This window comes from Plectropomus leopardus, chromosome 5 (genome assembly GCF_008729295.1).
Source record: "Plectropomus leopardus isolate mb chromosome 5, YSFRI_Pleo_2.0, whole genome shotgun sequence".
In the NCBI taxonomy this organism is placed as follows: Eukaryota; Metazoa; Chordata; class Actinopteri; order Perciformes; family Serranidae; genus Plectropomus; species Plectropomus leopardus.
In genome coordinates, this window is record NC_056467.1 from 24,625,075 (window position 1) to 24,646,582 (window position 21,508).

The 21,508-nt window shown below is 39.8% G+C and overlaps 1 protein-coding gene across 1 annotated transcript in view; it reads left to right on the top strand.

The window, feature by feature from the left end:
• The first annotated feature begins 12,601 nt into the window (after positions 1-12,601).
• The window catches only part of robo1 (roundabout, axon guidance receptor, homolog 1 (Drosophila)), a 289,841-nt gene continuing 280,934 nt past the window's right edge, over positions 12,602-21,508 (top strand). Inside the window, exon 1 of the mRNA XM_042486206.1 lies at positions 12,602-12,689. Coding sequence (XP_042342140.1) covers positions 12,602-12,689 — 88 coding nt within the window. The remainder of the gene's footprint in view (positions 12,690-21,508) is intronic.

Consider the following 21,508-nt stretch of genomic DNA (forward strand, 5'->3'; position numbering starts at 1 on the left):
AAAGTATGTGAAATTCAAGAGCACTTACTCAGCAGCAAAATCTGGTGACCGAAACGTCTCTGGAAGTACACTGCACAGAAAAACACGATGGCTCAACTTGATGCAATCTGTCGACTGACGGTCTCCGACTGATGATTTGAGCCTTCGACTTTAACATTATGTCGTTTTGCAGATGTTGGGTTTTGTTTACCATATCTCACAACTGAATTCTTTGTCAAGATGACGTTGGCACAAGATGTTTGGAGGATGTTGATGGTGACAATGTTTGTTTAATTAACACAACTGAAAATCAGTATTAATATTTAATGCTATTTAATTCTGCTTTAACTCTTGTCTTATCTTTGTTCGGCATTGTTGACTAACTTCAGTTGCTTTATTATCTCTGGGGTTTACCACCTCTGCTTTGCTTTGTTTGCCAAAGCATTTTGTAAACTGTGTTTTTAAAGGTGCTATATAAATAAGGTTATTATTATTATTGTACTATTAACGTCAGATGTATTCTACATCAAATTAATGTTGGCATTAGATGTCCTCACATTGAATTTTGGTCACCGGACATAAAAACCTAAATTCAACCAAATGTCATCTTTGAATGTTGGTAGCCAGCTGGGGTAGATGACGAGTAAATCCTTGTTTCTAATTGGCTAATCTTACTCTAGCATGCATGTGATCATGTGATCACTTGAGAACTGTTTCTCCTACACTTTGCTCTAAGTAGGAGCAAGTTACTTGATAAATGTTTCTCATTCTTCACTTTCAGTGAACTTTTCTGCTCTTGCTGGCTCTTAAGAGCAAGTTTGATAAATACGGGCTCAGAGTTGTTGCAAGAAAAGCTTTACAATGTTGTATTATAGCAGAGTGTGTTGTGTAGTTGAACATTTTGTAAGTAAAAGAATCTTAAATTCTACCTCTCCTTGCAGAATTAGCTGTCTCACATCACAACGCTCTGATGGCAGGTTAACGTTACCGTTACGTTAAGATAAATGATACAATATAAATCACTTCACAGGCAATAAGAGGCATGTCAGATTATAATCGAGCACTGTGGAAGACACGTCAGGAGGAAAATATGCCTGTGGCCCAATTTGAAACAGGCGCCTGCAGTCATGTTGTCTTCAGTCTGTCTGTGTGTTTCTATATTCTGTTTATTCAGCTTGAGGCGCTCTGTGACAGCTGTGCTGAAATGAGCTCCTCAAAGTCAGAAATAGGCTCATGTGAAGTCAAAAACAGACTTACACAACCACCAGTGTGACACACAGCACTCGGGAACTGCCAGCTGCAATCAAACATTGCATTGAATAGATGAAGAAGCAAAACAAGCTGTTACTATGATCTGTACACAGACTTGTAAATGCAGAGGATGCCCACACGTTAAAGTCTGTCACATAAGCCCCTCTGGAAGCATTACCTATTTATAAGTTATTACAGAGAGCAGGTTGAAATTCATAAGGGCATATGGGAGGCAGAGGGAGATTGCCAGCTGCTGTCACTTACAGTGAATGAAGCCTGTGCTACTCCTGTCCTCCAGAAAGTGCATCTGAAACACACTATTAACTTTCCCATTGCTGATGTCACTTTTTATTGCCCCATGGTTTCAGGTCTCTCCGAGTTGGCAGGCTCCGTTGCGCTGCTTTCCAAAGCCAGATAGATGCTTGTGTCAGAGCACAGAAATACAGCAATGATGGAGATATTATTCTGAGGATTTAATTTGCCAGAGTGGGTTGCTAAAGTGCACCCTTATGGCGATTGATGCAGAGAGGCTGCTGTGCTGTGCTGGGGGGGGGGGGATTTTCCTGTTTGGAAAATCTTTCTGCTGTGTATTGCAGCAAAATGCTAATTTAAACACCATGGATGTAGCATTAAAAGGTGGATATAATCTATCTTCACTATCCTTAAAATAAAATGTAAGATGATAGCAATGATTTTGTTTTTACCAGTTTACTTATATATTTACATCCTCACAGTGTGTTTTAGTGCCTGTTTTATGGTGACAGATTTTAAAATTTTGAAAGAAAAAACATAGGTAGAGATGCATTATAATAATGCAACATCATTGGTATTGGCAGGTAAAAACTTTATATTGATACATCAGCATTGATCCGACATGAACTTTTCTGTCGATATGACAGGCTGACAAGATGATGCTTTAAATTAAGCAACTTTAATTAATTGAAATAGGTCAAATTTGTCTACCCTAACCCTCCTTGAAACCTGAGCAAATTGGTTTGATTTCCTGGGGAGAAGGCAATAAGCAGCTTAATAAGACATGGACCAAAAAATAGCAAAAATTACAATTACTTGAAAATAGGCAAAACAAAAACAACAAAAAAGAAATGAAAATGACCCCAAAAGTGCTTAAAATTAAAGAAAAAAAAAATGTATGTGTATACATTTTTTTCTGATATTTTAAGCTAAAGTAGTTTTATTGTTTTGCCCAATTAATGTGTATTTTACATTTGCATCTGCCACCAGTGGGCCATCATGATAAAAGTACATGTAACAACTTGATTCCACTACAGAAAATGTTGGCATATCGAATATTGGCCAAAAAAGAAAAATAAAATTTAGTCGGAGTATTGTGGCATTTGTCATAGAAAGTAAGGCTCTCCTCTGTGTACATGCGTGTGCATGTGCTTGTATGTGTGTGTGTGTGTAGTAAAGTATGGCCAGCAATTGCCGCAGACAAAGTGAAGGGCGTGCTTTTCAGAAATGGAAATTTCATTATGGGACCTTGAAAAGTCATGGAGAAGTTTTCAAATTTTGTCCATGAAAATGTATGGGAACCCTGGTATCTATATGCAGGAACAAAAGGAGGTAGTGCCGTGAAGATTAAAATAAAAAAAGTGTTTGAAATAATACCTCAGCTTCCTGCAGCTGATTGTTAAATTAATAAGATTGATGGTTTTATAGGATGAAGTTCATCAATTAGAACTGCGCACACAGACATATTGGTTGATGTCAGGTAATCCAGTTAACGGTGATTCATTACAACTATTATTAATGAGAAATTATTAATGAGAAGAGGTCCGCGATTGTGCCACGAGGGCTTAAAGCAACCATCATGGGACCCGGCGTTGCTTTGCATATGGCAGAGGGTAAAACGTGTGCTGCCTTTGTGCTGGTCACAACAGTGAGTGGCATTTCAACATGTGCTTGCTGTATTGTTCATGGGTAATTAACATTGCATAATCCACCTGCTTACAAAGCAACTTTTGTAATTAGAGTTATGATTGCGGCAGCGTAATGACGGCGATTCGACAACAGATAATGACTGTTGTGCTCTTGGCAGTTGCCGCGTTGTTTGTGCAGCAAGACTTCTGACATATGGGACACAAAAGGACACAATAGGCAGGCTTACCGCCTTTGTTCCCGCTCGGGCAGACCCAGTGACTGCAGACAAATTGCGCTGTAGGTCTTCCAAATGATGCCGACCCAGGGAAAATGGTTGAGACACATGAGATTGGGACCATAACGTGGAAGCTCATGGACTGTGCAGCTGAGCTCGGGCACAGAACCCGCAGCTGCCTGGCGCTCATTGACTGAAATAATAGCGTTTCGCAGGGAGGTTGTTTTCACTTGGAATCAGCATGTTCCCAGTCTGTTGTGCCTCTATTGTTCTTTGTGCATATCATATTATGGCTAAGAAATTTAACACAAAACATGAGAAAGCAGCTCAGGTCACTCAGGTGAACACAGCTGGAGTGGTATTTAAAGGGATACTTAGCCAATATTCAACCAGCTTTGTATAAAAAATAATGTCATTTACATCATTTAGTGGTGTTTCTCTGGCTCTTAGAGCTGTTGCTCGAACTACAGACTCTACTCACGTATTGGCCGGCAACCCTGCCGCCACCATGGATACAAAGAGTATACAGCTGATCAAGAGACACACCAGCCACTCGCTCATTCTCTCAAACTCAGATCAAACAGTAAAATTAGGCAGTGCTGATCAGATATAAATCAAAATTCTGTTACTGCACTACCTATTTCTTGCCTTAAATGTTATCAGAAACATGTGTTAGTGCACCGTTTAACTGTAACACAAATCCGGCCGGACGCCATTGTTTCGAACGGATGAGGTTGCATTATGTCACCCCTGCTTTTATTTGTCCAATGCATTCTAGGAGTTGAGCAAAAGCATCCTATTTCTCTCTTTTGTCTGGTCATGTAGCACCAATTTCAAAAGTATTTGTGTCTTTCGACTGCATAGATGGCCTTGTTTTATGTGAGGACCCTCTTTATGTCGGTGAAATACTTCTTTAACACAACACATGAGAAATCAGCTCAAGTTGCTCAGATGGAACAAACTTGGACTGGTGTTTAGTAAATGCCAATAAGACTTGACTAACATTGTTTATGGTAAAAGCTGACTTTTGCCCAGCTTTTAAAACTATGTCTATAAAAGGCATCAGTGCTAAATAGAGCTGGATGTTTGTATGGTAATACTACTTCAAAAAAAATCAAAAAACCATCCATCTGTCTCGTGAAAAGATGGAATTGTCCCTTAAAGAGATTGCAGAGCATTTATTCAAATAAATTACGAGTTGTCAGAGATAGCATCTTGATAGGAGGCACTTAGGCCCTGTGGCGTCCACGGCTGCGCAGTCAGTGGGGACAGGTCCACAGTGCATACCGTGGACTAATCCATCACCGCCAGTGAGGGGGCTGGGGGCCAAGCGCTTGGCTTCTCCCTCCAGGAAATAATCAGCTTTTAATTTATCACAGATCACATTCATGAGAAGACAGATCACTATGGGGAGGCTGCGTGTGACCAGGCCCATCTCCCCAGTCACGCTGGAGTGCTTTCGGCTCGTCTAATTTATTCTAATTTGGGTTTTTCTCATATCTCCATCATTTTGCCAGTTTGGGATGAAGAGACCCTTCACCCCTGTTAAATTATAGCAATTTTAAAATCTTTTCCAGAATATATAAAACTTCCATCTAGGCCACACAAAACGTTTCTGAAATAGTGTCCACCGTTAAAAATGATTCCTGTGATCAGCCCACACAACATGACATAAAGTAGCGATGAACAGAAAGTGGGACGGTGAATCCGGGTCTCTCCCTGTGGACTGGATGGAGCATATGCTATTATGTAAGTCAACTGCAGGGCGTCCTAATGGCTTCAGATTTGTTTCTGGCTCGGTGTGTTGCCACAGTGTGTACCGCGGCCCCCGCAGGAGCGTGGATGATTAGTAGCATGACTCGGAGGAGCACAAGAGATGTGATCTATGCTAAGGGGGAAGGACAGTTCAGCCACATGTCGTCCACCCTCCCCACCGATCACTTTACAGATCCCGGGCAGGTTAATCCTTTTATTGTAATGAAGTGAGGAGGCATAATGTACTGTGAATGTGAGATGCTTAATCCAGTGTTGGCATTTTTATGAGGAAGGAGTAGCCATGGTGACATGGAGAACAGAGTGCTTAAGAGGCACAGGAGCCATCCATCAAAACATGAAGCTGACGTAGCACAACACAACAGCACACACTCAGGGAGATCTACATGTGTGTCATGGAGAAATTCTGCTGCTCTCCCATACAAGTTAGTGTGGGGATGTGAAGCAGCACCCAGGAGCAGGTTGCATCAGTTGGTAGGTTTGAATGTGGCATAGTAACTTGGGTTGAAACAGTGTGAGATTTTAATGCCTCGATAACGCTCTCAGAAAATACTGCACTATGACAGTATTACAGAATTATTATTATTATCAGTCAGAATAACCTTTAAAGGAATGACAACAGATGGGTGAGTTTTGCTTAAATAGATGTTTTGTAACTATAATTGAGAGTAAAAACATTTTTAATGGAAGCATGTGCTAAGAGTCTCCCTTTTGAAAGTATTTAAAATAAAAGTGATACTTTCGATCCAGAAACACTGTTGCACCCTCTTATATTACAGCCAAACGGTGCACTAGGATAATCTTTTGGAAACATTTCAGGTGACAAATAGTACTTTGTATTTGGTGAACACTTCCTAGTTTTACAGTGAGGTCTGAGTCATAGAGAGAGAGAGAGAGAGAGAGAGAGCACTTCTGTACTTTTTGTGTCAGTGATGGGGGGCATACAAAAGTGTAATCTCGATATGAGCAGCAGCTCTAGAGTCGGTGAAAATCTGCTGGATTTGAGCTGAGAGATGAGCAGGGAGATCTGGGTGCTGATAAGATGGAGGGAAGTTTACTATAGTTGATTGTTAAGATACAAAGCTGGTTGCAGAGCATCCCCAAGTTTTATTTGGTAAATCAGTATCATAAAATTAACCCGTAATGATTAAGATCTTCAAATCTTAAAATGGATTCACAAATAGCTAGCACAACCCTGTCCTTAGAAATAATAATGCATTTTGTTCCTCAGTAGAGTCGTTTGTTAAGTCGTACAGTGAACTCCATGATTCATCCAATAGAGTGTGCAAACCCCATGCCCTTTCTTTTTTTGTTTGATCCCTCCACTGCTGTACCTGCTGTTTATGTATTTATAGAAATATATAGGGGCATGCATTAATGCTGAACTCTGTGCTCTAAAACATTGTTGTTGATACTGAACTTGAATTGCGCAGTACTCTTGACTCTCTTGTGGGTGGGTGAGAACTAGCAGTGCAGAAAAGTGCGATATTGGTTTTAAGGAACCTGTAAGAGGAGCAACTTTCTTCTCATTCAGTTAAGTCTAACACAAACAGGCAACTTCGAAAAAGAAATCTAACTTTATAACCGTCATCTACACAAGGTATAAAAGCAGAGTGGCAATTAACACGAGTGTCGATCAAAGGATAGTTCTGGATTATGTCAAGTCTGTATGAATACTCACATGCCACATGCATATTTAAAGAGAGTTTTTGTACACTAATTACATCTCTTCTCCATTTGCTCAACATAGCTTTTCGTTTTTAACGCAGTCAGATTGAAATGAGGGACAATATCTTGTTATATGCAAAAATGCATTCCCAAGTGTTTCAGTAAAGCTCATTTTCAGCTGGTAGTTCAGTGAAGGTTGTGTTGTGTCCTAAAAGGAACCTGCATTTGATTATCAGGATGTATATCTCTGCTGCAGCTCAGTAAAGAACACTAAATTTGATACAAATATTTGGCTCATACTATTGTAGTCTCATATTACGTTTGGTTTATACAAGGCGGATTGAACTCATCTAACTCCACCACATTTCTTGGAAAAAATGAGAATACAAAAGAAAATAAGATGGCTAAAACATGCATCTTCTGATTTTTTTTTTTTATTTATTACACAAGAGATGTTTTCTACTTTATTATTCAAATGGTCATAAGTGAAAAGGAAAACTTAGTATCCACGTCAGTGAAGCATACACACAGTGGCCAATTTAGTTGGTATACCTATACAATGAAATGTAACTCAATACACTAGGTCTGCCATAAATTCTACCCTTACAATTTTTATAATGTTCAGTTTTTGTTGACTTTAGAAGAGATGTGAAAATTGATCATATGTTTATTATCAAGGTTTCTGCCAGAAATCCCTCATGGAAGAAATATTTTAATTTTAACTTAAACCATGATCTTTTTTCTTTAAACTTCAGGGCTATCTGGCTTCTTCCATGAAACATGAACTAACAAAAATATCTTTTAACACAAGTTTGGCTCAACAATAACTGTCAAGGTTCATAGACAAAACAGTTGTTTTTTTCTGTTCACCCATTATTAGCGTGCACAAATTAGCCTAGTGACCAGCAGACTTTCCTCTATACAGTACATATCTTGAAAGATTACATGTATAATTTACATTTTTTCAGGCTCAGACAACTCATGGATGTATTCGGGACAACTCTAGCAATTCTGGCGAATACTAGCTGGGCCAATCCACCTTATGGGCTGCAGGCCGCCACCAGCAATGTTGAAAAAAATTGTAGGGAGAAAAAAACCAAAAAAAAACAAGGAAAGATTTGCTGGCAGCGCTTGATGCTGGGACAGCTCATCTGATTAGGGGGTTAAACGGCCTCAAAAATGTAAATAACCTATCTATGTAAGGCAGGTGCATCGGTACCGACCATTATTAGCTCCCCCCACAGCTTCATGTGGATCGGTCCATCATATAATGTCAGAGGTCAAGCAGGAAGTGGAGAAAATCTGAATCTCCCTTTGAGTGTATCTGCGCTGTAAACTGTTTAAAATATATTTTATGGGGCCGATCACACCGAGACGTGTAGCTAGCGAAGCGTCGCCAGCAAAATGTGAAAATACTGGTGAATGTATGTCTGTGCTGTGTTGGCCTTTATTTAGTGAACACATTTTAGTAAAAATGCCAGGGCCGACTTTTGTTCTCAGTCCAACCCTGCTCACCATTGGTTTAAACTGGTTTTAGTTTTTGGCAAGATGATACTGGAGTGAGATGCCCAGTTAGGGAGGTATGTCTTGAATGATGTTATATTTCCATGCTGCTGAATTATTATGGAGTAAATGATGTTGTCCTAATGGTCTTTTTTTTTGCTGCTTGCCATTATTTGTCAGGCACTGTTTGACGGTGAAACCGAATTTCAAAGTAAAGGCAAAGATGATGCTATGGATCAATGTTTTTTCTTTGTATCAATGATATTAGATTGTTGATCAAAGAACTGATACATTGATCAAGATGGAAGGGATTGTACTTAATTGACAAACATTATATTGATAGGTGTTTCTAATTTCCCCCCCATACATAGAGAATATTAGAAACACCTCTAAATATAGTGCAGCACACCACCACCACTACCCATCGACATTATGGGCACCATTAAAGTGGACTTCATGGCAGAGCTGTTGGATTATACTAGAATGCACATATAGACCTCATAAAGTTGGAACTTTAGTATGTTCTTTAGAATGTTTGTGCTCAGTATTTTTGTTTTCTTGTCTACTTTGCTGCATCCTCATTCTTCAGCATCCTCCTGTGGCTCTCCTCTGGATTGTCAGAGTGAGAATGAGCAGAGTGCCTCAGAAGCACAAAAGCAGCAGATGAAAGAGAAACAGATTAAGCAGTCAGGGGTAGAGGTCCCAGTCAGAGGTAATATGAAGTTCATTCTTATTCTCAGAGGCCTCCGACTAGCTTCCCCTTAAGTTACCTGCTCTTTTTAAACATTTCACCTGCGTCTTGTCTGGGTCCAAAGATACTGCGCAGGAGCATCTCATTAGTGCTTCAGGGAACTTGTGTCATTTGCGAGATGAATGGGAAAAGTTCTGCATTTGCTCATCCGTGGTTACAGTGTTATCCACCATTGTCTGATCTCTGCTGAGTTTAAGTGCTCGAGTCTTGTAGAAGTGTCACAACGAAGAAACCGCAGGTTTTGAATGACATCGCCTCGGTTTAGTAGGCATCGAAAAATCAATTTGTGGGCAGTGACTGTTCTGCTGATGGTTCCTGTCTTTTGTGGGAGTTGGTCACTGAGCCAGCAGCAGTGCTTCTTGTCACTGCCTGATTAATTGGCTTCAATCCATTCAGCAGTCATTGAGTCAGATGAAGAGAGACAATAAGGGCCTTTCATTCCTCTCGAGCTGAATTGGTAGTGAACGCAGAGGAAGCCACTGAAACAAGCCTTGTAAAACACACTCATTTCCTTTGATGGAAGCGGGCGTATTAATGAGTACAAAGAAATAGTCATTGATTGCACTGTGATGCATCTTCACATACATGTTTGTGGTTTCTAGAGAGGAGGGCTCGAATAAATCTTCCTCTATCTCTAACCCGTCTATTCATTAATCAAACGGAACGGGGTGATGAGTTGAATTACGAGTCCAGCTCCCCACCGCTTGCTTCTGGGTCAAGGTGGCCGTCTTCATGTTGTGTATTCGCATTCCTGAACCAAAGACCCCTAGCGACCACTTGTCACAGCCATCTCCTGACTGGTAATTGGGTATTTATTAGATTGCCTGCAAGAGGATGATGCAGTGTTTATCTGACACAATTATCAAGAAAAATAGGGGGGGACATAGTGCGCTGCTCCTCCAGGATACTGGTGTGCTACTGGTTCAGGTGGCCGGGTAGAGTGAAAGCGCCGCAATCTCTCTGTCTAACCACGGGGACTTCTTTATCGGACATTTAGCTGGGAATACGCTTGTCATCATCACATGCAAATGGAGCAATTGTGCAAATACAACACATAATTCTTTGGCTCGGCTATGACACTGGAGGAATGAGAAGTGACGATAACGCACGCCGCAACAATGAGCTCCCTGATGATTGAGATCTGAGAGACAGTCCTTTTCAGAGACTCTTCTAATTCTGAGGACAGGAAATGCATATAAAGGAAGTGCAAAAGTGTTCAGTGAGTACCCGAAGATAAGATTGGAGAAAAAGCTATAAGAGCAAATTGGTGTGCTTGTGACTTCTTTCTACTGCAAACCTATTACAGAAAGGAGAGTAAGAGCGAGACAGGAAGAAAAGGATGGCATGAAAAGAAGAAGCTGCCAGTAATGAGTAGCAAATAGTCCATTTGGTGTTGCATGAATTAACCCTTTGAAACCTTGAAGGACATCTGTTTCTTGTGTGCTGCATTCAGACGCCTTTCACAAGTATTTAAACCTATGAAACCTGAGCAGAAAGGTTTAATTCTCTCTCTATATATCACTTTTTTTTAGGTCATTTCCTTGTGTGTTTTTGTTTTTTACTTTACCCTTTTTTCTTTCTAATATTCAGGTAATGACCAGGAGAAAAATGACCAGGAAACTATATTTATAAATCCTACTATTAGATATTAGATTATTTTGAACCATTTGTAAGGTGATTTTTTCTGTCTTTTTTTAATGATTTTTAAAAATACTTATTTTCAGGTTCCTTTTTTCTTGTTGAAGTATTTTGCTTATTGTCATTTAATGTTTTTTTCCTCAAGGACACATACTGTATAACACATAACATTTCTTACTAAGAGTGTGAAACCTTTCTGAGCATCGATAGCTTTACATTGTAAGCATTGTTTTTTCACTCTCACACACCTTTTTGCTGTAGAGAGGCGATGTTTATGCTCTTCATCATCTCAAAAGATGCTAGGCCTGAAGAGACTCGGTCACCACTGTAGCGCCTTGAAATTTATGATAAAGCAAGTCCATCATATTTTATTTGAAGCATATCCAATTCGAGGAGTATGTCATGCCTGGGAAAAAGGGCTGCAAAGAGAAAATCATAGTGCATAACAGCGCAGAGAGAGGAGAGTGTGAAAGAGAGAGAGAGATATGGAGAAGAGCGGGAGACGGAGCAGCTGAGGTATCCTGGCCCCGCTGGATGTAATCAAACAAGGGTGAACAGGTTGTTCCACAGATGGCTGATCCGGAGAATCCTCCGATTTATTTCCATGCTGCAGACGGTCCCTGTCACCGCGCACTGGTGATGTTAGCGCAGCGGCATTGTCTCGCACACACCACTAAACTCGGACACTCTTGTCTCACCTGTCTGAAATCAGTTTGACACAGAGGCATTTTGTTGTGTGAGTGCAAGAGGAGACACTGAGTGAGAATTTAGCAGCAGAGAGGGTCGATTTGCAGTCTTTTAACATTCTGAGACTGAACTCTCTCAGGATTATAAATTATGGATTCAACTGCAATGTAAAGGAGTTCAGTTCTCTATCGAGTTCCTTTATGTTGTTTATTGTTTGTCATAAAAGTTCCTTCGTCTTTACTAATGCTTTAAAAATGCCATTAGAAAAAGGCTGTTTTATGTTTTGTGGTCATGCTGTTGTAATAATTGTTGTGTTCTCCTGCACTCTGGCATTTTATTGTAATTTGCGCATCAAATTGAATAGCAAGTTTTCTTTTTTCAGCCTAGTTAAGACAGAGATATCTAAGCAACAATCTTTAAAGGGATACTTTCCCGATTTTTAACAGCTTTGTACCAAATCAGTGTGGGTGGTATGGGCAAACTTCCCTCCATCTATTTCTATCTGTTTCTGCATTTTTGTATAACCTCCCATCCACGCCGCCACCATGGAAACAAAAAGTATAGTAGCAGATCACTAGACAGACCCTCCCCTTTCTTTGTCTCTAGGCAGTGCCGATCGAATTTATAGATCAAGATTGTGTTGCTGCACTGCTTATTTCTCACCTCAAATGTTTTAGAAACACTTTTTAGTGCCCTGTTTAGCTGTAATAGAGAGAGTTTATGAACAGGAAGTGGGCACCATTCTGCTTGGTGCACAGTGAAAACAGGCAGAAAATACTGAGATCAAACATTAAAACTAAGCAGCGCTGATGAAATATAAACTAAGATTTTGTTACTGCGTTGCCCATTTCTCGCCTCAAATGTTGTCAGAAACATGTTTAAACTCACTGTTTTACTGTAATAAGAGATCCTTTCTTGCCGGCCCGCCACAATTGTTTCACACATATGAGTTCACATTGTGGCACCCATCAGCAGAAACGTTTATTGATCTAATGCAGTGCGCTGCATTCTGGTAGTCGTAGCCTATTTACCTCTTAAGCAAAAGTTTACTTTTTCGCTAATTTCTCTGGTCAAGTAGCACCACTTTTAAAAGCAATTAAGTCTTTCTCCTGCATTAACATCTGTGGTTTTATTAAAAGGTCATCTTTCCAGCAGTGAAATTCTTCTTTAACTGTTTTATGTTTATCTTTTTCCCCAGATAGACGTCCAGTGATGCCAGGACAGTGAACATCATAATGCATGGCACATGGTCTGGGGCCACGCCCCTCCTCATAATGGTTCTGCTCAGGCTGGCCCAGGGCCAGGACGTTCCTATAGTCCCAGGTAAGACTTATCATATTTCTCTGCACCGGCATGTGTTGTCATCAGTGATGAATACTTCATTGTCTGGCTCCATCGTCATGGTTTGTCTGTCAGTCTGTGACTGTCTGACTCTCATGTGCTTGACACTTTGCTGTAGCTTTAATGGTTTATCATCATTATGTAACTGTAAACCTTATAGTGTAAGGAGTTACATCAGTCATTTGGCATCGGAGCAACTCTGTTTTTACCTCACATATGCTTTTATATGAAGTCTAATACAGTCTTTAAAGAGGAACGAAGCCCATTTTGGAAATTCATGTTATTTCTGTAGTCTAAGGCAGTTCAAAAATAATAGTAAAAATGAACGAATCTCGAAAAGTTAGCGTGCTTAAACTGAAATTTGTGATGTCACAGGGTATGAAGTCCAGAGCTGCTCCATAGGAAATGAATTGTGACAAATGTTAGATGACACTGAGAGCATCCAGGTGAAAGATCTGAGTATATGGGAACATTTTCTGTTTCAGAACTGAGAACAAAACAACAGAATAAAGCTTATTTATACAAACACAGTGGCTCCACAAAATCAGCTCAAGACCATACACCCTATAATAATAACTTTATTTATATAGCACCTCAAAAACAGAGTTCACAAAGTGCTTTGTCAAACAAAGCAAGCAGAAGCGAGATACCCCAGAGGCAAAGATAACCCAATGACATCACAAGTTTGAAACTTACTCCTCTAGTTTCTGGCTTTGAAAGAGAGTAGCTTGTGTTCACAAATATTGATTACATCTTCCATGGAAACAAAACATCAGAATTCTTACTTTAGGTAGTGTTCCCCTGTAACAGTGGATTTTTGTAGACAGCTCACCTGTCTCAGGAAGCACTTGTCTTGGTATGCAGTACAATGATTGAAACAGCTTTCTGCTGTCTGATTGGCTGGAAGATATCTGTCCTATGTCAACATGCATTGTGTGTGTGCTAAGGCAGGCTCCAGACTATTCTGATAAAGGTATAAAGAACAGGATAAACAGAGTGCATTTGGGACATTTGTTACTTGGTGAGAATGAGTATGAAACTGTTTCAGATTGTGAAAATCTACTGTGAGCAGTCTGTGACCTGAGTGTGCTGGTAGAAATCCAATCATTTTTGTCAGTATGTATAGAACTGGTTTCCAACCCTCAGCTGTCTTTACACTTTTGTTTAAGCATCCTATACATTAAAATTCCTTGAGATGGTACCTACCCAAACATGTCTGTCCAGCTCCCCAAAATTGTGTGTATGACACTGATTTGGGAGCTTTAAAAGCTTCCCTTTATGGTATAATCCAAGTCTTGCTCTCTGAAGCATTTTTCTTGATCTTGGTTGGAATTGTGGAGGTGAAACATCGATGTAGAGGTGAATCTGAAGAAGAAACAGAATTAAAGAAAAGGCAAGTGGTGCTATGAAAGTTTATGTGAACATACTTACTCATCAATTTTGTGAATGTTGCTAGAACATCTGTGTGTTTCTAGTGCTGCAGACATTGGACTGAACTCCTTTAAAGCTGCCGAACCTGAGGAGAGTTCTGAATGGATGTTGAGAGAGTTTTGGGCTTGGTTTGAGTAAAGAAAGTATTGTTGACACTCTTTGTGGTTTCTCACAAAAGTTTACAAGGTCAACTTTGATTTTAAGATGCATCTCAAGTTCAGAAAAAGCAAACCATGTTTTGGAGTCAGAGGTAAAATGGGAAAAAAAAGTTGCATTGGGCTCTGTCTTTTATAGTTTAGATGGGCTTGTTTTTACATGGCTCGATTAGACTTTTCGCGAAGTTTTGTCTCTTATTTACAAGCACATCATGTTATTGAAACGTCTCCCTGTTGGAAATAAGAGAATCACCTATAGGTCTTTATTGTCACCACACCTGACAGTCATCACAGTAACACCGTGTTGATTTCTCGTCTTTTATGCCCAGTTCTCATCAGACAGGACGACAGGTCGATGCAGTCCTGCTTAGCGGGGTATTTCACACTTGCTGCTTTCTGTCTACTTACTCTGGCTCCTTCGCTTCTTTCTATTGCCTCTCACCTCTCATTCATTTTCTGTTACCATGTCCATGCCACTATCTTCTTTCTCTCTGTATTTTCTTACGCCAGCATGATCTAGGAAGCAATTTACTTGTCAAGCAGAGGGCAGTATGTGGCTCACTCTGCTCTGATTTAATGGTGTGTGTGGTAGTGCGCGCACGTGTGTGTGTGTGTGTGTGTGTGTGTGTGTGTGTGTGTGTGTGTGTGTGTGTGTGTGCGCATGCGAGCACAGGTGAGGGTTCACTACCTTGGTAAAAACACTTTCAATCACACCCTTGGAGCAGGATTTCTGACTGGCAGAGCTATATAAGGATTGAATTCAGCTCATAGTGAATTCTGCTTAACACTCTGACGACATCAGAGCGCTATAACCAAGGGCTTTTCTTATCTGTATCTCCTCTCAGTTATATTCTGTTCTAGTTATAGCTGTAAAGATAATAGGTGATACCCAAAAGAATTGTAAGTGCAGAATGACGTATATAAGCGTATTGGAGTTGGGAACAAAGATTTGAAAATAGATATTCTTTGTTATGTAAGGCGCTTGATGCCTTGAGCAAGGCATTCAGCTTCAGTGACAATTCATCTAAACCAGAGAAGGATGTCAGATCTAAGTCACGGATTCTAGGTGGTAAAAAAAAAATCATAAACATCTAGATGCGGGGAAGTCGAATTCCGCCAGGACCCTGCGTCTTCCTCCCATTGTCTCTCAATGAGAGAGAAATGTCAACGCTTTGCTTTGATTTTAATTCTTTGCATACTTGCTGACTGACAGCTCTTTTAATCTTCTTGCCTTAAAGTAAATACCAGCCGTTCCCAAAAGCAATGACTCCCTGTTTGCTTTTTTAAAGGTATTTTCACCCTCTGGGTTTTCTGAGGCACTTTGTTAACCCTCTCAGGCTCATGAGTAATGAGCCAGTATCCTGTGTAATGAGCCAGTTTCCTGTGTGCGCTGTCACACTGAAACGTAAGTTTGAGATTGTGGGAGGATATCAGCCCAGTGTGCCAGTAATTACATTCATCTTTGGCAATTATATACCTTATAATTTACATCCAGTGCCAACATTCAGTGCCAATGCAGGAACAGGTGTTGCGTATTTTCACAGCTCTCCAATTAATGAGTTCCTTTTGATGAACCTACACCTTTCCCTGACTTTAACCAAGTGTTTTCATCGTTTATCTTGACAATACTGTAAACACAGTTTGTTTGCAGTAGGTACAGTCTTTCTCTTAAGTCAACCATGCTGTAGTTTCTATGCCCATATTGTGAAAGGCATGCATTTAGAAAACTTTGTCATTGAACGTAATTGTGGGTTTTGCAGAATTTTCCAGTATTTACGTTCTTGTCTAGTTAAAGATTCAGCAGGTTCATGCAAATTAACATCAGTACTGGCTTTTGTAACCAGGCAATATTATATGTATTATGGCATATTTTAGCATGTGTGCAAACAAATATCAGTACCTAAGACAATGGGCTGTTAATGTTATAATAATTTTAAAAAATCAACTTTTGAGCTATTTCCCCTAAGTAAAATATGCTATGGTTGCAAACCATCATAATCTACTGTAGCTCTTTTTGGACTCACTGGCAGTAGTTGCTCAGTTTGTTGACTAATATGTTAATGTGTATCATTTGCATGCACATCACTTTTTACATCCATTTTTACACACATTTTTTGAGTTTTAAGGTAAAACTTACTGAGCTTGTTGTGTCCAACACTGTGTCAAAATAAATATCAATTCTTTGGGGTAAATAACCAAAACAAAAGTGCTTACTCAGGGTCAAAACAATCCTTTTGTACTGTGTACTGTTAGCCCATATATCGATCAAAACTGGGTCAATTTTGGGTGTTCTGTGAAATTTTGTGTAGTGACACTAAAGTAGTTTATTTGCAATAAATCATTTCACAATACAGGCAATACACAACCCACTTTTCCTGACACAAGTTAACAGGGTATAAATTTGCAATTTTGGAGTTTGCATTTTCAACATTTTTTAGTTTAAATATTGAATGTAGAATGTCTTCGTTATTTACTGTCTTTAGTAAGGCATGTTTGAAAGAGGGACATGCAAGAAGTGGCTGGTATTTCTCCAATTTCTACAGAGAAGGCACATTCATTCATCTTTTCTCTTCGGTGTTACTTTACGCTGCGTTCTCAGCCATTATGGTCTGCTCAGCTAAGCATGGCATATGTACGGCATATTGACTCCCATGTGTGAGACTTCTGTTTAAAGATTATAAAGTGGCTTTCTGCTCACTGTAATTTACCTGGTGATTGGTTTTCTCTGGTGAAGTATCATCAATTTCCCATATGCTCTACCAGCCTTAGTGCAACAAGTGGTATTTTTCAAGTTGCGGGGGTTGATAGATACAGCAATGTGATTTCTTTTTTTGACTTTAAGCTTCAGTTTTGCTTGAAGAATTTGCCTTTTTTTTCTGATCATTGGGTTAATACTGGTATATATCTCAACAGTGTTTGTAGAAATATTTTGTCTTTTACAGCATAAATATATAGGAAACCAGCAATAAATACAGCTCTCTGCTGTATCTCTCATGATACAGAATTAAGTTTACTTCATACCACTGATGGCTTTTTATTGGTGAACCTGCCCTTTAATTTGATTGCCGAGACAACCAAACTCCATAACACACAGTATTGCATCTTCCACATCCACACTGCAACTCAGACAAATTAAATTTACTCATCCTTCCTTTGTGCAAACAACTTTTTTTTTTTTTTTACCAACCATGCAATTTAACTCCATGCTCGCAGATGAACTCCTTCTTTAAAACATGCCATTTTCTTGATGTTATTTTCAACTCAAGAGGAAACACAGAGTCATATATGCATGGATAAAGTGTTCCTTCTTCTACATACTGTGAGTCATATATCAGGCGGGAGAGCAGGGCCTGCTGTTGTACTGCGGGTTCTACGTCTTCCCTTTACATTTAGTATTCAGTTTGCACACCACCCTGAGGGTGATTAAATATGTGGTTAATACAGCACCATGAGAGTATTGAATTACACAAGAGCCATGCTGACCTTTTTAAATTACAGAAGCAATTGTGCAAGACGGCAGAGGAAGTTTATAACAGGTACTGCCAAGATGGAGCCCGGAGGAGAATGGATCTGCTGCGGCCGTCCTGCTGACGCTCTCCTTATTAGTGTTCTGCACTATAAGCACCCTATTTGACACTCCCGCCTACCCTTTCATTCTCTCACTTTGGGTCTCATTTGAAGGCGAATTCTTTGTCTCTTTGTCTCTCAATCTTGTGTACAAACAACCATTAGAGCATTCTTGCAGGCGAGCTAAAACGCATGCACGCCCTCGCACAAACTAATTTGACATTTCATTTCACCGTTGATGAGACACGTATCACTCTTGACACACAGTGCAGCCTCACTCCATAAATCTTGATCACTGGCCTTTTTCTCTCATGCATCCTAGTCAGCATATTGGCTTTGCTGATATCTGAAGGTCGTTTCTGATGTCTGATCTAATTTGAAGCTAAAGCCAGAAAAATGAAGCAGTCTACTTTGGCATCAGTCGCACGAGTCCACGGAGTCACAGCCATTTTTCAGGGATGACTGTACTCATCTTCAATCCCTATGGAGAGGATTCGAAGCCTGACTGGCAGTGATACAACAATCTTTGCTTGGCAAAGGGCAGACAAAAGCTTTTTACCAATGAAAAAGTCACAATAAAATATACAGACATTAAAAACAAAGTATTTTTCTCTCCTTGCCAACTTTCAAGAGCGATTCCTGATTGCTTTAAACGGCACTTTGCAAAATGCCCAGTAATTGTATTTAGGTGAAAAATCCACATTTCACCGCCGTGTTTTAGTCTTCTCTCTCAAGGGAGATTCTGCCATTATTGAAGTAGGAAAAGGATTGAAGGCTTGGCATTTCATATAATGAAATTCTTGTGACAGACTGTTTTTTTTTTGGAGAACGATACAATTTAGTGACACCATTCATTCCATTAAGACATATTAAAAAGCTTTGTCAAAAAAAAAAAAAAAAAACCCAACAGACTGGGCCCTTTCCCTGAATGCTGTCCATACTGATTTCTCAAAGCGAACCAATCTTCGTCTTGTCAGTTGAAATTGCACATGTGCTTATCCCAGTTGTCACTCCATGCATTACTTTCCTTTTTGCTTTCTTTCCCTGCACTATAATCGTTTGTTCTTTTGTGCATTCAAGAGGGTGCTGTTTGCTGTGTGTGGTTTGATCTGCTTCAACACCGTTAAGTATGAAATATGGTAGTATTTGTGTTCAGGGAGCGAAATGTTTGCTTTTGTGTTTAATGGAATCAAAACAAGACGTGTTGATGCAATTGTTTACACTGGAACTAAACTCATTATTGGGGCTTTTGCGGACAAGGCTTAAATCAAATGTCAGGAAACCTCTTGTGTGTCTTAATGACTGAATGTGGACGATGTTGACAATGTTGACAATGTCAACTGGTGTGCACACTAAAGATCTGATACAGTATCAGAATGTCTTACTTCCAGGTCCCATTGAAGTAATTTTCTGTTTTCTCTTGTTGGATAGTTTGTTGGAGGAATTTTGTCTACTTATAGCACTGATAGCAGCCTGGCTCATGGCCTGCCCATTTTTCAAATGAACCAAAATTTTGAAGCCCAGAACTGTTCCACCATCTGCTTATCTTAAATCCCAATTTTAGGTGTAGTCTAATTTATATTTATTTTCAGTTATGACACATTTTTTCCTCTGTGTGTTGTGCTGTTGTATGTTTTATTAATGTAGACACTTCCTTAAGATTTTTGCCATTTCTGTTTTCGAGAGAGGCTGCAGTGATTCCAAAAAAGTGGCAATCTGTCTGCCATTTGGTTTTTTTTTGTTTTTGTTTTTTTTTTTTAAAAAAGCGGCTTTGCTCGCAGATAAGCGCATTTTTTGAAGCATCTGACAATATTCCTCTATCCTGGGGCACAGAGCCCAGTGCTTATCATCTCTCTGCCTCTCACTCCATCCGGCCACCATTTAATTACAGAGCAGGGCACGAGCCAGTGTTTCCTCATCACACTCCCTCTGCCCTCAGGCCATCATTTAATGATGAAAAATCTGCTCCAGGAGGTTTGGGCATTTGTTTTATTATAATTCACCTCCTTTTTTGTTTTCTGGGCTTTTCTCTTTTGTCATGGAGGTGTGTGTTTGTGTGTGTCAGAGGTGTCTTTGTACACAGCCAGCTATTTTTATTTATCTCTTTTTTCTTTCATATTTTGCTCTAAGGCTTTAAATTTGATGTCCTTAGCTTGAGTGTGCTATTTCTTTATTCCACACCTTCGGCAACACCTTGCATGCATCCAGTGTGACTTCACCTTGAACTTCAGCTCATAACTGTTTAGGCTGACTCTGTAACAAAGTTAGTCCAAGAGAAATTAGGATGTAATTGTGATTTTGGACATGTCGGGCTTTCTGTAAGGGTCCAAAAGATGCCACTCATTAAAAAATAAATAAATAAAAAAGAGAGAGATACATCAAGCTGAACTGTAATTAGAATTAGACTCAAAAAAATGATAATATCAGATGCTTTGAGGCCACAAGTGTGCAAGTCATTGCCGACAGTTTAAGCAAGATCAACAGAAATGGCTGAAGCTGTAAAGTCATCAAAAAATGTGCTGACTTATTTGGTAATTATTACCACCTACACATTTACAACCTCTTAGGCATTCTTACTAAAAGTTAGGCATTTCTTAATTTAATTCAGAACATCCTGCAAGCGAAAATAGGAAGTTTCGTTCTCGTGAATATTTGTATCGTCAGTATTTTTAATGATTTTATTGAGAAAAACTTGATGGGACACACTTGAATGTGACAAAAAATACACTCTGAACTTACTTCCTATCCTGTGTCACTGCTTTTAAATCAAATACAAGGCAATGAAAGAGCAGATGATACAATAACAGAATGGTTGCTTATTTTTCCAGCATGCAACTCCTTCACACCTCTTCCTTCCCTGAGCTCTCTCTGTGTGTGTGTGTGTGTGTGTGTGTGTGTGTGTGTGTGTGTGCGTGTGCTGGTGCATGTGTGTTCGTGCATGTATTTATGTGTGATGTGCACCCAGCAGAGTTTACTGATTTCCATAGAGCCCTGACACGAGCACCTCTGCATCATTTCACCCCATTCCTCAATCTGCCCCACACCCACCCCCCTCACACACTCACACATATCTACCCCCTCCGCCACCTCTCCCCATCCTCCGAGCCACAACATCCCTCTCACGGGGTTTGCGCTGTGGGGCCGTGGGAGAGTGTCATCTCACAAATGAATTTCTCCTCACGTCCCTCTCTCCATTAAAGAACCTGTTTGTGCTCCTACAGCAGCACACGGCTGTCCCCTGCAGCTGTTTGTGCTCTCAGACACAGTACTTGTTATTTATACTTGTGTTGTGACTACTCTGGCTACCTGCATCTCATGCACGCAGCAGTACGACTAAGTCAATTTTGCCAAATCACTGTGGAGCCTCTCCTGCCTCCAGATTGCAGGGGCTGCTCTTCAGGCTGCCAAAGTACAGCTTTTCAGTGGGCAAAACAAAACAGCAATATTAACTTCACTTTAAAGACAATAAAGTCATAGCAATTGTCTTTTGTGTTATTTATACTTCCTGTCACATGTCAGGAAGTTGTATTTATTTATTTACCTGTCTTTTAATTTATTTTTTACCCAAAACTTCAGATTTCAGAAAATGAAAAGATGAATGGTTTTCATTGTTGGTTTCTTGTTATTTTGTTTAAATCTTTTTTTTTT